Here is a 15,550-nt window from a genome sequence, read left to right as displayed (position 1 = left end):
CTTGTTAGGTGGAATAACGTACTGGACCAACAACCGTCCGTCCAGTCTATCGCTAGGCAGCTACTACAGAGCCCCGGCAGACTCTATCACCATCGAGATCAATTCCTACATCATACTCACCGAGTTCCTTCGCTTCGACAGCGCTACAGCAAGGTCTGCAATGGCTAGCACAGTCAGGTGGCTTATATCGAAGCAGGGAGGACAAGGTGGCTTCGTCTCTACCCAAGTGAGTGAGAGCTATGCTGTATTATGTCTCGTAGCACTGATTCGGACAATTTCATAACGCCCAATATCAACGACGTTATAACACTGACACCGATAGCCATCATAACACTACCTTAGTCGATAAACAATTACAAAATAATTTTCATGAAAGTAAACTAGAACTGAACAGAAAATGAATAAGGTTTACTATTTTCTTAGCCCAAGTGGATTTTCTTGTAAATTTCTTTGGTGAATTCTTCACAATATACCATGACAATGACTCTGTAAAAAAAATGTACTGTAGGCTACTGTATGACTTTTTAATCAATCTTGTCATTGTAGCGCGCTGCCTTAAAACGCCCGTCTCACTATTACGTATTTTGTGCAGTGATTATAACTATATAAGTTAGTAATCCAATCTTGTTTTTTTTTCCCGCTTACACTCAGCTGGTATATATATATATATATATATATATATATATATATATAGCGAGAAAGAGAGAGAGAGAGATTAGTTTATTTCATCAAGACAAGAATGTTGAGGCTAAATTTTACTGCGTGCCATTGCTTACAATGTAAAAACAGCACAATACAATTCTTCTCATTAAACAAATTAACAAAAACAATACTGTATATGGGCCTTATTAAATTACTTTTACAAAAAAAATGCAATTCTATTTCAAAATAAAATCATATCAAAAAACTAATCGCACATAAATAAGTATAATGGAAAACTAAATCGACTGATTTGGAATACGGAAATATGAATACATGTATACACTCACATCAGCCCGCTACAGCGGTAACATGTGCCAAATCACACATATTATATTACCCAAGGCCCAACGTTGACTTTTGTTTCTGGTTAAATTTGCAGCAAATTCCGTCGCATGAGTAATAAAACATTGAATATTTGTTATATACTACTCACGATATTCTTCTGAATGTCATGTGACCCGCATTCATCCAATCAAGTGGCAAGGATCTATACATGACATGTGTTGCATAATACATGCTATATTTCATATTTTTTGTTAGCACAGAAAGTCGTGACTTGAAGCTTGATAGCCATGGTTGTTCGTAACGAAGCTTAACCAATAATGTTTCAACATAATAATCATTTATTGTTCCATGTGCAGGACACTATCATGGGGCTGACAGCCTTGGCCAAATATGCCGCTGGAAGTAGCACCCAGACAGCAATGGGAGTGGAGGTTGCGCTGCTCGCACCAAGACACAAATTTCAACACAGGTTTACCGTAACTCAAGGAAACCTTCGTGTGCAGCAGGAGCAACCGTTCAAGAAGTTTCCTGTTGAGACCAGAATTCGTTCCAGGGGCCACGGCTGCGCTTTGGTGCAGGTGAGGTACCTCTACAAACACGATCCTTTCGTAGACACTCACACACACACACACACACACACACACACACACACACAAACGGAATGAAACAGTACTTTGAAATGAAACAGTATTTAAGTCCAACATTTACGTATTTAAGTATTCTGTAAGTACTAGTATATCCTCTGCTGGAATCAAATACTACTCAATCACTTTGTTTATTGGTCATTTATTTACCCCCAAAAAATGAAAGCAGAAATAGATGAAAACAAATAAAGCAAACGAGCAAACAACCACACTCGTACACACTTACATTTATTCACACAGGAAGTTAGAATGAAGAACAATGATAGAAAATGGCATATGGTTATCACAGGTCTTGGAAATAAGTGTAGGGTATATTCTAGCAGTTATTCGTTTAAGCATTCACTCTAAAAGGCTCCATTCAGTTGGCAATCTCCCTCAGACGTAACCTGCCATATTCCAACTCACTTTACCGATGTTTTACAGTCTAATACGTTTTCCGGCAGGAATTTCTATTTTTAGTCGGACATACAAAGTTTTAACGTTTGAAGTTTCACTGGTTTTACAGTCATATCATTTCATATATAGTGGAAAAGGTTCTGGTGATAGTGCATAAAAAATCTCCCAATTTAATCCAATCTTTTTTTACATGAAATCGGAAAGAATAATTGTATTAATGTCAAATGGTCGAAAAATATCGTGAATATAGCAATGATGGATTAGTGGTGACTTTTGTGGGGGAGGGGAATGTAATTGTGAAATCATGTATGGATCGAGATTCCGACTTCTTTATGTTTTTGTATTTCAATCAACCGATGTCAAAAATGTTTAGCGCTGACTTGATTTAATTTGATTTGCTTACATGTTTGTGACTGATAGAACTTCTTATGATTATAGTAAAAACGTACAATTTTGAAACTCAAATATTTTCTTATGTCTAAATATAATGACTCTTTTTTGTGTGTTGTGTTGTTATGTATGAACTTTTCCTCATATCAGCATTGCCCTAAAAATAAACATTGAAATTTCTCATTAATCACTTGCTTAGACCTCTTTCCTTACAGGTTGTGGTCAACTACAATGTCTACCCAGACGAATCACAAAGCTCGTTTGCCCTCAAGTCATCAGCAGTCCCGCTTGAAAGCAAGAAAGGAAATTGCCACAACTATAGAATTTTTACCAGAGTCAGGTAATAGATGATACGTGTAATGTTTGATGGGTATCATATTGCTTCAGACAATTGATGATGTTGATAAAGAATGATGTTGTAGTTATCAAAGATGGTGGTGGACCTAATTGGGAATTTTTCTTTAAATGTCTACTATTATTATCAAAAAATAATTATGTATGAGGATTTCGTGACTGCAGAACACATCAATATGTATAACTTGAAGAAAATTGCGTTTGAAAATTTGCAGCTTTGGATAAGTTAATCATATCCGCGGATAAGAATTGGCTCGAAAAGATCGTGATAGCACTGTAATGGGACAATATAGAGAGTGGTACATGTATATCATTTTTCACTTATCTAGCATAAAGAAAAAGTACTTGATATACTCCGTCAGGAGGCCGGGGAAAATGCTGGGCTCCCTTTAACAAGTCGAGGGAATGAGTATACATTACATGCCTTAAAAATGAACTTCCATGATTTGTTTAAATATATTGTCTTCACACCGCTCCACTGTTATGCATACCTTAGCCTTCGATGGCAGCAACAAATATAGATAGCCGTGATATTTTTCCAATCAAACTCACTGATATACTTGTATTTCGGCAGTCACTGAATATACGTATGTTTTAGGTTAATTTCACCTTATTAAGGAGTGTGCATTGTGAGTCATCTAAATGTAGTCAATGTTTTTAATTTTTTTTTAAATTATTAAAAAGGAAATTGCATTTCCAAATGAAAATCACTTTCTGCAAATCAAACATTTCCGTGTGTCAAAACCCTGGTTTTTACTCTCTGTCTGGCCTTTCCAGTTACACCGGATCTGACGAGGAGTCCAACATGGCACTGGTAACAGTTGTTCCACCATCTGGATTCTATCCCATAAAGTCATCCCTCGAATCTTTGCTAATGGGCAACAGTGACGTTAAGAGGTACGAGATCAACGGGGAGCAGGTCAACTTCTACTTTGACAGTGTGAGTATCCCTTTGTCATAGATTAAAATCTATCTTCATCTGTCTATCTCTCTCTCTGCCATCTATTTCTATCTATCTATCTATCTATCTATCTATCTATCTATCGACCTATCTATCTATAGTAACATGATTACAAATGTAGCAAAGACTCAGAAACTGCTCTCCGTAAACATTCTGATGGCGCAATGAGTTCGCTTGTCACCATTTTTACTCCTTTGTGTTCATGCGTTTGTTATCAGTCTTGTATTTTTCACCTCCAGTCTTCTGCCTTAGCTAGCATTTTTCCATTCATAAGGTGTCATGAGTAATACATTGCACACTATATTGAAGAGTTTCTTAGCAAAACTGGTTAAGCGCCCTGTTAAAATATTTCAAAGTAAGTTGATCATCAGACAGAGCAAAATAAAACCTTTCTATTGATACCTCACTTGCTAACGTAAAATGAATATTCTTGAAAACTTTTTTCTTATCTTTCTATTTGTTTTTATAGCAGCTTTAATGACAGATATCTCACATTAATAAAAATAGAGTTAACTCGTTTTGCAATCAAGCTATTCAGTTATTTTGTTTAAAATGCCCCTTCATTTTCTTTAACAGACTGATTTTATCTGAATTGTGTATTATTCAGCTCATACTCTTCTTGTGGGTTTAGCACAGAGATTTATCTATACACGTATTTATATGACTATCCTTGCATTTGTTGTTTGTTTGGTATCTTGTGGGAAAAGACCCAAACAAGCATGACATTAGCTTTGATTCACTCGCATTATACCTGATTTTCCCATATGCAGTTAAACGCTGATGGCGCGAGTTTTGAATTTGACGTGAGCAAGGAATTCGACGTTCAGCAAGCCAAGCCTGGCTACGTCACAGTGACAGATTACTACGAAAAAAGTATGTACAGTATGCCTTTTGGTTATTTATTACTCCAAGACTACTGTAAGAGTACTTTGCTTTCTACCATTGGGTTGACTCTGTTTTGTAATTCATAGCGACTGTTTGTGTATGTGTGTGTGTGTGTGTGTGTGTGTGTGTGTGTGGTGGGGGGGGGGGGGGGTTCTGGGTGTGTGTATGTGTGTGTGTTTTAGCTCTTTAAATGTCCAGACGTTCAGGAAGGCAATCGACAGAAGCAAAAAGGAAAATCCAGTACAGAAAGTGAAATAACTTAATTGTATTCATCCATCTCCAAGTCAACAATATCACCAAATTATCCTCAAACAGGTCTTTATTTGAATATTCTCTTTCGAGGCTTTTAAAGCTTCTACCAGAAGAGTACTGGAGGCACTCTCTGGTTATATTTGGGACCATTCATAAATAGAAATTTGTGAATATGATTACTCCTAAATGTTACTCCTTCGATCAGTCATTGGAAGTATTACCGTACTGACATCAATTTTCTGATCCCCTCAACATGTCCTTCTGTTCTGTTTGTTGCTTGTATCTAGGTCTCTCAGAGTCTGTACCTCTGAATCTAACCTGCGATCCTTCTTCTGAGCTCTTACTACCACCCGACATGATACCGCCCCCACCTCCACCCAGACCCCAGATCAGTATATTTGTCGAACGTACCGACATCGAGTTACCTCCCCAAGTCAATGAAAGGGATCCTGGTGCACAACCTGATCGGGAAGAGGATCCTGCTCCTCCAGCCCCAGAGCCCACGGACTTCGATGGGTTTGGAAACCAGCAGTCTGTCAAGGAGGAAGATCGGGAACCTGTCAAACCAGTCGAAGCAACTGAAGACAAGCCAGGAACCCAAGTGGACAAGGACACATCAGACGACAAAGAGGATGGACAGCCGTCCCCAGACCAAGACTCTGACGATGAGGCTAGAAAGGATGGAGATTCTGACAGCGAGGGACCAGCAGGAAAGCCGACAAAGCCGGCTGTCACGGTAGAGCAGAAGGAAGAAGAGCCTTCTGCACAAGAAGAAAAAGATGGTGATAAACCTTCACCAGTTTCCCCTACCGAAGAGGAAGAGGAAGATGATAGCGAAATGACAGAGGAAATGGAAATTGCAACAGAAATAGTAACGGAACAGGCAACCGTGTTTGTAACAGAGGAGGAAGAGCAAGGACAACGAGAAACGACACCCGAACTGGATGTCGAAGAAGAGGAAGCCGGCACTGAAATGGCAGAGCTCAGAGGCACAATGACAATGATGATGAGCCCAGAGGCTGCTCCACATGAAATCATCCAGGCAACAGTTGTTACGGAAGAGATTGAAGTTGTGGAGGTAACTCAAGCTCAAGCTGTGGAGGTAACTCAAGCTCAAGCGATGACAACCGAAGCAGTAGATGCCGCAACCACAGCATTCGATGCAGAAGCACAGAGCACCACTGAAGCCGATTTTGACGAATGTACAGTGGAAAACATCTGTGGCGGACCCGAGTACAAGTGTGTCAATTTCCCAGGGACATATGAGTGTCAGTGCGCTGATGGTTATGTCATGGACGAGAATGGATCGTGTCATGGTAAGACTTTGTCCCGGACTCTGTCTACATTCAATCTTTGCTGTGCAATGTCGTAAGTAGGGCATACTCGAAGTTGGCCGATGCAAAGGTGCTTACCGCCTTGTTGGATAATCGCATACAGTGATCCGACAATGAGTGAGCTTTATCAAAATAATGGTTGTTACCGGTGCGGTCCATGATGTAGTGCTACAAAAGTTTGGATTTTTTCTTCAAGAATTTCAGCTTTTCTTATTTACATAGCAAAGTAAAATTCAGGCATCTTTCTTTGCACAGTACATACTGAAAGAAAAAAAAATGTCCGTTCCATTGGTGCTGATGTCCATACCTCCTATATCTATACAATCCTCCCACAAATGCTGCTCTTTCCATTTATTGTGATGATATTGAAATTGGTACCAGTGTATGAGAGCATTGTGACTCCTGCCTCCTGACTCTTAATGTCTTTCTTCCTACACCAGGATGTGCGTACTGCAGTGACCAGTTACCGGAAGATGGCTTGGATCGTTTCTGTTCATCGACGTGGGGTAAGTTTTCAAGCATTACAAAAATGTACTCGCCTAGTGTGGCTAGCGCTCTGCGGGACCGACAAGTTATCCTTATCAACATCAGTTGAGAACACACTGAGTGAAAAAAAACCCAACAACCCCGACTTACTGTGAAAAACACACCATGGTAAACCTGAAATTATTAATTATGTCTCCGACCTACGGGAAATTCCATCAAAATATCTGATGGTTTGATAAAGTTATGATAATGTATGCTAACAAATTAGTGTTCATAACAAACGCAAACAGGTCTAAGTGTGTACGTGTGTGTCACACACTAACACACTGCTATAGCTTCTGACCATTCGAGCATTGAGAATTTAGGGTTTCTGGGACGAAATCTGAATTAGGGTTTTCTATAGCTCAGTCGGTAGAGCACCGGGCTATAGTAATCCGGAGGTCTCGGGTTCGAACCCCGATGGAATCCCATTTTCTTTGCTCAATTTTCCACTGCTAAATTAGTGTTCATGATAGATATCGTCCCTTTCCTTTAAGCTTTACTGTATCTTGCTTACAAGCTGGTGGAGTTGTCCTCCCTTCTTCGCCCCAGCAGTATATGAGCAAGTATTTTATTCTACTTATGTGTACAGGTTACGTTGTGAAGAGACGAAAGAAGGACCTGCGTCTGCTGAAGGAGAAACGTTATTCCAATGTTGCTCCGAACGGTCGTGTCTACAGAAATTTCAACGTGGCCGACAGCTATTGTCAATGCGATCTTCTTCTACAGCATGGCGGAGGTACGTCAATATCCCTTATTCCTGGAAGACATCTTTCCCGATCCATTATAGTTGAAAAAGAGTAATAGTAAAAACAATGATAATAATAATTATAATACTAACAATGATAATAATATTAATGATAATAATAATAAGAAGAATATTAGTAACAATAATGATAAATAAATAATTATCTTGTACATGTGGTGGAGATCTGTGAGAAGCTATCGTTCTTCAATATTAGATCGAAATTATTTTAATTTTTTTAATTCTTTTTTTACTGTAGCAGAAAATTGTTTAAAAAGTGTATCTCTTTTTAACGAGGTTACCATCTTCAAGCCTTCAGAAGGCATGGGACCATCATACTGGCAAGTCATGATGAGGAGACAAATTAAAAGTGTTTTATCTTAATGGTTTCCTGGAGAGAGAGAATGAAAGTAGAATCACTGCTGCTTGAGAGTGTCTTGTTGTCCGCGTGTACAGCTGTACCATTATACAGAAAATTGGACCTATTATTCAGCGATAATACCTGTACGAAACCCATTTTTTCACATTTTCCCCAAATCTCCGATCGCAAGGAAGATTTAAGATGTTGACAAATCAGTACATGTTCTGTGGTCTGACATGACACGGTGATATATAATTAATTTCGATTTGTTTGTTTGTGTGTGTATTTCAGAACGTTTCTTTATTTTCACTGATGCCGGGGAAGACAATAGCGTACCTCTCGTCATTGACAACAGATCTATGGTCTTGCCATTCACAAGTGACATCGTTGATGAAGTGGACAGTTGGAGGAATGGGTGTTAGATGTCGACGATAATGACGGGCGAAGCTTGCAAAGTTAATTATATTTTGATGACATATTCGGTTTCACCGGTGAAAGCATTTATACTTGCAAATTCACGACAAATCTACTCCGGACTATTACATCGAAAACTGTGATCATTTCCTACAAGTTATCTGTTAATTATTTCTATGTTTTCCAGGGAACCAACGTTAACATCAACTAGAAGAAAAACCCATCAAATTAGTCTTGTTCCATCAGATTGATGATAAATTGTTACATTATGCTGCAGTGTATTATACAAAAATGTTGTGAAATCACTGGTCATATTACAGGGATACGTTCATTCATGTATGCACCAAAATGAATGCAATATTTGCATGATAATTAGTCGACTTATTCTTCGTTTTCAATTTATTGGTGTAGTCATTTGACTCTCTATGGTAAGAGCTGTTCTAAATTGTTTGTAGATGTTGGTAATTCTCCGTCAACTTGTTTTGTGTTAATCTGCGCAGCTATTGACATACACAGTCTCATGTGAATACTTCAAGCAGAGGACTGACACTACGAGCAAAATGTCATATCAAAGTATTCGATCTCATTCTATAAAATTGTTTTACAATTTTATCAATATTGTATTTTGTGTTTTGTAAACGGTGGAGGATTCCTTTTGTAACCCTCCCCCTTAAAAAAAGAGTGATATTGAGAATAGTAACAATAAGATATCGTATGATATTGAAATTGTTATATTTACCCATTTTACTCATTGAAATCATAATTCATGTCATTTAGTCGTTTAGAAATGTGGCGATACTAATGCTCATTTGGATCTCAACCGAATGAATGGTGCTCTTGTAACCAAATCCTAAAGGGATATCGAATGCTTGAAAGTTCTTGTCTTCCTTAAAAAGATGCAACTGTGTAAAAAAAAAAGTGCGAACTTGTTTATAAAAGGGCATTATATTTGCAAATAATAAGAAAGAATACTTCAAGGTAATAATTCTTGAAAATATATGACACTGGAAGCAACTTCAAACGTTTTGCTAGTTGATACCGGTACAACCAGCTGAGTAAACACGAATGTAATGCATTTAAGAGAGTGCAGGGCTTACGTTCCTACTGTAAAACTGCCAGGTTATGTAAAATATATAAAGTTCCTTTCCGATGTATTGCATGGTTATTACTTCCATTCTAAGTCAATGTCTCTACCGTAAGTTAGGATGATAACCACTTTGAAGTCTTAAATACATGTACTAGTCAACGAATAAAAAAAAAAGTGAAATTGACCAAAATATACAAAGTCATGATATATCATATCCGGATTAGAACACAAGTAGACATGCAAATCATATTACTACTTTGTTACAGAGTATATATTTTGCGACCATAGTTTCCCTCTTGTTCCCATAAAAGTTATTTAGCAATAGATGTGAGAAATGTTGTCTGTAGTGTTTGTATACATTAGTGCCTTAAGTTTAACAATAGGGGATGCGTAAATGTAATTGTTGGATTGTGTGGTACATGTAATACATTGTGCAAATGTAAAATAAAATAAACATACCTCTGCCTTTGAACATAACCAGTTGTGCCTTTGGATTTCACCAGTTTTATCTATCCTGTCTGTACAGCTAAAAGGGGCACTTGCCAAAAGCAGACGGCTTTTTGGTAAAAAAATAAAGAAAATAAAAAACAAATCAATAGAACTGAGAAAAATTGGAATCTAGACTCACATGGCCATCCAACTGCCACTCAAAAAAGCAGTTTCTGTCACATGGCCGTGGTACCTCTGTAACTTTATCCTATCTATAGTGATTGCTTTCCTAGCAACCTTAGATACAAAATCTTCTTGAGTATGTCAAAGTACCGTTTCGACACTTTGATACCCCTTTAAGCATGGTAGGTTCCGCCTTCCACTGGATCCATTGAAGAAAAAAAAAATCATAATTATATGATTTCAATCTGTCTTCCGGCAAAATTTAAAGGGAAAAGTCTGCTGCGCAAAAAAAGATAGATAGATAAATAAATAAACAAAACCCCTCCTGTTTATAATTATAGGGGTGCTGGGTGGAGTGTAGTCTTTAGGGCAGTCGAATCAGAATTACACTATGTCCTATATCAATGCGTTCTTAAGTCAAACGTTGGCTTCGCTTACACGCCATCTATACATAGTGCCTAAAGTGCCTAATGTTTTCACGGAAATGCCCCTGCATATCTCAGTGAACTCATCAAGCCATATCATCCTGGTCGTAATCTGCGCGTAAAATAAAAAAATCTCTCTGAAATAAGTGTCAAATCTAAGACATATGGTGATAGGTCTTTTGGAAAAATGGCACCCTCATTATGGAATAATCTCCCTCTCAGTGTTAGATGCATTACAGATTTTGATAAATTCAAATCTGTGTTAAAAACTCACCTTTTTGATAATTGTTGATTACATTTTTAAATAGAGAACTATGTGATAGATTTTGTTCCATTAATTTTGTACACACGCATAGAGACTATCTTATGGTATTATGCGTTTCTAAGAACTGACTATTATTATTATTATCAAAGGATGAGTTCTGTGTTCGTTTACACCATCAACTCGGAGTGCCGTTTTCCTTAATTACGATTTCACTACGATTTCCAGTAGTTTCTTTGGATGAGTAAAGAAAACTTATCTTGTATTTTGACCCGTTATTTGCGTTTGGTTTTTCGTTTCGACTTGCAGAATTTACGAGGATCTCTCAATCGCTACAACTGATTCTTCAGAAAGCAAGCAATTTTACAATACATAAACGTTTCTGAACCTGTTTTTCCCCGGAAGCCCGATAATGCCCACGGAAGCAAGATTCCAATATAGTTGTGATGTCTGTCAACCAAATTTGTGTTGCCTAATGAAGATAACGTTCAGGGTACCGTTTCATGAAAGTCGTCAGCGCTGACAAGTTGTCAGTCTCTGACAATCCCCATGGTAACAGTCAGTGACCAGAGCATCTCAGCCAATCAAAACCAAGGATTTTGCTGAAATTGTCAGAGACTGACAACTTGTCAGCGCTGACTAAATTGATGAAACACCCCCTGATCAATGAATAGATGACCCCCCCCCCCCTTTTCCGGCCTGGTGAGAAGTGGCAATCTTGTCAATAATAAACAAGGAAAAGTAGAAATTACGCGGTGCGTAATATATGTCCCCGCCGGAAGTAGCATTTTGTAGCAAAATGTACAATGTAGTAAAAAAATCAAGGTCAAAGGTCAAAGAAGTCAAAGGTCAAAATTCTGTGTAGAAGTTTTGAAGCCCTCACCTAGTGCCATCACATAAAGCAAACGGAATCGAAATCGGGTTAGAAATGGCGAAGGAGTAGCATTTTGTAGCCAATGTACAATATAGGTCAAAAATCAAGGTCAAAGGTCAAAGAAGTCAAAGGTCAAAATTCTGTGTAGAAGTTTTGAAGCCCTCACCTAGTGCCATCACATAAAGCAAATGGAATCGAAATTGGGTTAGAAATGGCGGAGTAGCATTTTGTAGCAAAATGTACAATATAGGTCAAAAATCAAGGTCAAAGGTCAAAGAAGTCAAAGGTCAAAATTCTGTGTAGAAGTTTTGAAGCCCTCACCTAGTGCCATCACATAAAGCAAACGGAATCAAAATCGGGTTAGAAATGGCGGAGTAGCATTTTGTAGCCAATGTACAATATAGGTCAAAAATCAAGGTCAAAGGTCAAAGAAGTCAAAGGTCAAAATTCTGTGCAAAAGTTTTGAAGCCCTCACCTAGTGCCATCACATGAAGCAAACGGAATCAAAATCGGGTTAGAAATGGCGAAGGAGTAGCATTTTGCAGCAAAATGTACAATATAGGTCAAAAATCAAGGTCAAAGGTCAAAGAAGTCAAAGGTCAAAATTCTGTGTAGAAGTTTTGAAGCCCTAACCTAGTGCCATCACATAAAGCAAACGGAATCGAAATCGGGTTAGAAATGGCGAAGGAGTAGCATTTTGCAGCAAAATGTACAATATAGGTAAAGGTCAAGGTCAAAGGTCACAACTGAAATTCTGTGTAGAAGTTTCAAAGCTCCTATGTAGTGCTATCAAATAAAGCAAACAGAATCAAAATTGGCTCGTAAATGACATAGAAGTAGCAAATTGAACATTTTGATCACACACAGACGCACACACGGACGGACACACGGACACACACACGTACGGAGCCCGTTTCATAGTCCCCTGCTCGAACTCGTTCGGCGGGGACAAAAATCTGGTGAATTGGGTATCTTATTATATAATATTATTGTATAATACCTGTACTACTTTATATCTATATAATATGTAATATTTCTCTCTCTATCTCTCTCTCTCTCTCTCTCTCTACACACACATATATATATATATATATATATATATATATATATGTTCAAATATGTATGTTGTATGTATATATATTATATGTACAAACGTGTATATATATTTGAAGAGTTTGATTGCATAAACCGATAAGTCTGTTTTTCATGAAAATCAATCAACATATACACTACTGTGATTTGAGGAATTGTGGGACTAATGTGAAGATATAATCAGTTTAGAACAAAATGCAATATAACTCTGATTATTTCAGTCTAAAATCAGTGTTTTGCGGCAAAAACCGATAAGTCCACTTCTCGTTTTGTTGCAAAAGCCGATAAGTCCACTTAACCAATCAGCATGTTGTACATGTGTCAGGTGATTTCGTTGATTATGCTGTGTTATGCATGCTGTTAAGTAACTATGTAGGACTACATACAGACAAGATACGGATTTCGCTATACAACTTGTATAAGCATGCAGGCCGGAGCGCCATCGTCGCAGCTACTGCGTGCTGATCTAAATAATCATGTATGACAGTAAGCTTCTAGAGGCTGCCCAGCTTTCATCCAACCCGGGATGAAAATAGGAGCGCAAGAAATAGAATATACCGTTACTACATAACAGCGCAGTTTTCACACATTTGAAACATGGTGTTCTGCTTCCCTTGTTCCAAAGAACAGCATGTGTGTCGAATTGCATGAGCATTGCTACAAAACATGAGGAAGTAAAGTGTAGTTTGATCCAAATATTTTGTCCTGATTTATTTTCATGATATTTGGTTACCACAGCAATGCAGTTTCCAACACATTAAAAAAATTGTCTTCACCACCACACCAATGTGTTTGTACCAAAGTTATGAGAGCATTTTGCTTGAAAAAATGAGGGAATTCTGCGATCCACAATATTTTCCCAATTTATTGCCATAGTATGCTGACATTACCATGTGTTGTTACCATGGCAATGTAGTTTCCAACACATTAGAAAAAAATTCTTGCACATCTTCATCCCGACACTAATATTTGTGTGCCAAACTTCGTAAGCATTTTGCTTGAAACTGAGGATTTTTTTCAATCCCAAATATTTTCCTGATCAATCGCTGCAAGGTGCTGTTACCATGGCAACGCAGTTTTTGAGCCGTGAAAGAATGTGACTTGCACATGTACCAAAGGCCAATGTGCGTTCAAATTTCATGATCATTACTCAAAAAATGCGGAAGTACCTCAATTTCCAAAAGCTATTCCTGTGATTTATGGCCATAATATGCCATCACCATGGCAATGCAGATTCCGATACCTTAAAAAAAAAATAAAATGTTTTGCACATCTCCATCCCCAAACCAATATGTGTGTGCTAAACTTCATAAGCATTGTTAAAAAACTTGAGAAGACTTGCAACGCTTTAATTTTGTAACGTGAGCGGCGGACTTATCAGCTTTTGCAAACAAAACGAGAGGATGACTTATCACTTTTTTGACGCAAACACATTGAAAAGTACAAAATTTTAAATTTTCCTCTTTGTGTCGATTTCTAAAAATTAAACCTTCTATTACTAAAGGTAACCGACATTCATATACGATCTCTACATCATTGGCATTCTACACCAACACAGTTTAACAAAAATTGTCACTTAAAGGAACTGAACAAAATGGACTTATCGGTTTTTGCGAACAAACTCTTCATATATATGATATTCATCTACAAAGACATACCATTTTGGAGCGACAAATCCTTGTATTGCAAAAGTGTCAAATGTTGAAGACAATAGAAAAAGAAATGGCAACAAAAGCACTTCAACAAATGGGATTGTCTTTCCTTTGTCTTGCCATGGTGGCTTCATATTTGGCTGAGACAGCTAGGAATTGGACAGGTCATCATTTAACTGATTATCTGACAATTCAATAAAATATGTAATTTTTAACAGACTTTGAGATACAAGGTTTTATCACCCCAGCGGCGATACAATCTCTAAAAGTCATAGAACCCTAATACACACAGGAGATTGTTAAGAACCATCCCACAATACCATTATGCTTACAGTTGATGGTCTCCTTGTGTTTGCAATCATGGCTTTCATTTGTGGCAGGAAGTCTCATTCCGTGCCTAAAATCATGTGCAGTGTATTTTGAAATACACATAATGGTACATTGTTCCATGTACACATATGCTGCGAATTTCTCCTCGGACAAATATAAAATAGAAAACCTGTACAAGCTGTCTGTGTAAAAAGAAAAAAAAAAGAAAAAAAAAGGTTTATTTAAACATAATATACATGTATGGACTCCATCAACTTGATACAGAGGTACAAAATCACTTTGTCACTTTGACATTTTACATGGACATAAAATGGACATTATGTTCAGTCAATGCTGTCACCCGGCCTAAAATTTACATCAGGATATCACTTCCTCTTATACAAGCAAGCTTCCAAATGTTCCAAAGTTACAATTGGGTGGATATATTACTAACGGCCTATGTAATTTGCAAGGTTTGAATACTTTTTTTTTTTGTCCTTCATCTTCAAAGAGCCAGCCTTGCTTAAATATTTTGCACATGTAAAACACAGACTACTTTGTCATCCAAGTATAGTAAGTGTACCCAAACCATCAGAGATTGAAGAGGTGTTCTCTATCTCTACGACCCAAACCAAACACTTGGTTCCATCTTGTACCACATACTTCACAGACTGACAAGCTGTGGAACTCGGCATCATTTTGTTTCCTTCTGTCTTGTTATACTAATTCATTTTTACGTTTGGAGGTTTATATTGGTGATAGGGCTGCCAAAAGAACCTATATCACCAGGTAAAGAACCAGGTATATCACCTACAACATAACTCCGTTTGTATCACATTTCAACTTGAGTTACCTTTTTATTTTAGTGAATGGAAATAAACATAGTCAATGAAACTTTTCTTCAATGCGCTTCCTTTTAAAGATATCTAACATTAGTATCTCAGTCGATTTTTTTTTTTTCAGTACCTAATGTTATATGTATAAGATGA

General features: G+C 37.5%; 1 protein-coding gene and 1 non-coding gene across 2 annotated transcripts in view; both read left to right on the top strand.

Annotated features, from left to right (window-relative positions):
* LOC139732904 (pregnancy zone protein-like) overlaps positions 1 to 9,780 on the top strand; it is a 46,009-nt gene extending 36,229 nt beyond the window's left edge. Inside the window, exons 29-37 of the mRNA XM_071643741.1 lie at positions 9 to 226; positions 1,344 to 1,565; positions 2,633 to 2,757; positions 3,549 to 3,711; positions 4,503 to 4,605; positions 5,157 to 6,185; positions 6,644 to 6,709; positions 7,321 to 7,467; positions 8,126 to 9,780. Of these exons, the coding sequence (XP_071499842.1) occupies positions 9 to 226; positions 1,344 to 1,565; positions 2,633 to 2,757; positions 3,549 to 3,711; positions 4,503 to 4,605; positions 5,157 to 6,185; positions 6,644 to 6,709; positions 7,321 to 7,467; positions 8,126 to 8,256 (2,204 nt within the window). The 3' untranslated portion in view covers positions 8,257 to 9,780. The remainder of the gene's footprint in view (positions 1 to 8; positions 227 to 1,343; positions 1,566 to 2,632; positions 2,758 to 3,548; positions 3,712 to 4,502; positions 4,606 to 5,156; positions 6,186 to 6,643; positions 6,710 to 7,320; positions 7,468 to 8,125) is intronic.
* Trnay-aua (transfer RNA tyrosine (anticodon AUA)) lies at positions 7,081 to 7,157 on the top strand. Its single transcript has one exon. It is a non-coding gene; the product is annotated as a tRNA-Tyr (tRNA).
* Positions 9,781 to 15,550: the final 5,770 nt, after the last annotated feature.

The sequence above is a fragment of the Diadema antillarum genome, unplaced genomic scaffold (genome assembly GCF_040938485.1).
Source record: "Diadema antillarum isolate AM-2024a unplaced genomic scaffold, OU_Dant_1.0 seq00000455_RagTag, whole genome shotgun sequence".
Classification (NCBI taxonomy): domain Eukaryota; kingdom Metazoa; phylum Echinodermata; class Echinoidea; order Diadematoida; family Diadematidae; genus Diadema; species Diadema antillarum.
The sequence above is the reverse complement of the archived record's forward strand: the minus strand, read 5'-3'. Positions and strand labels throughout refer to the sequence as shown.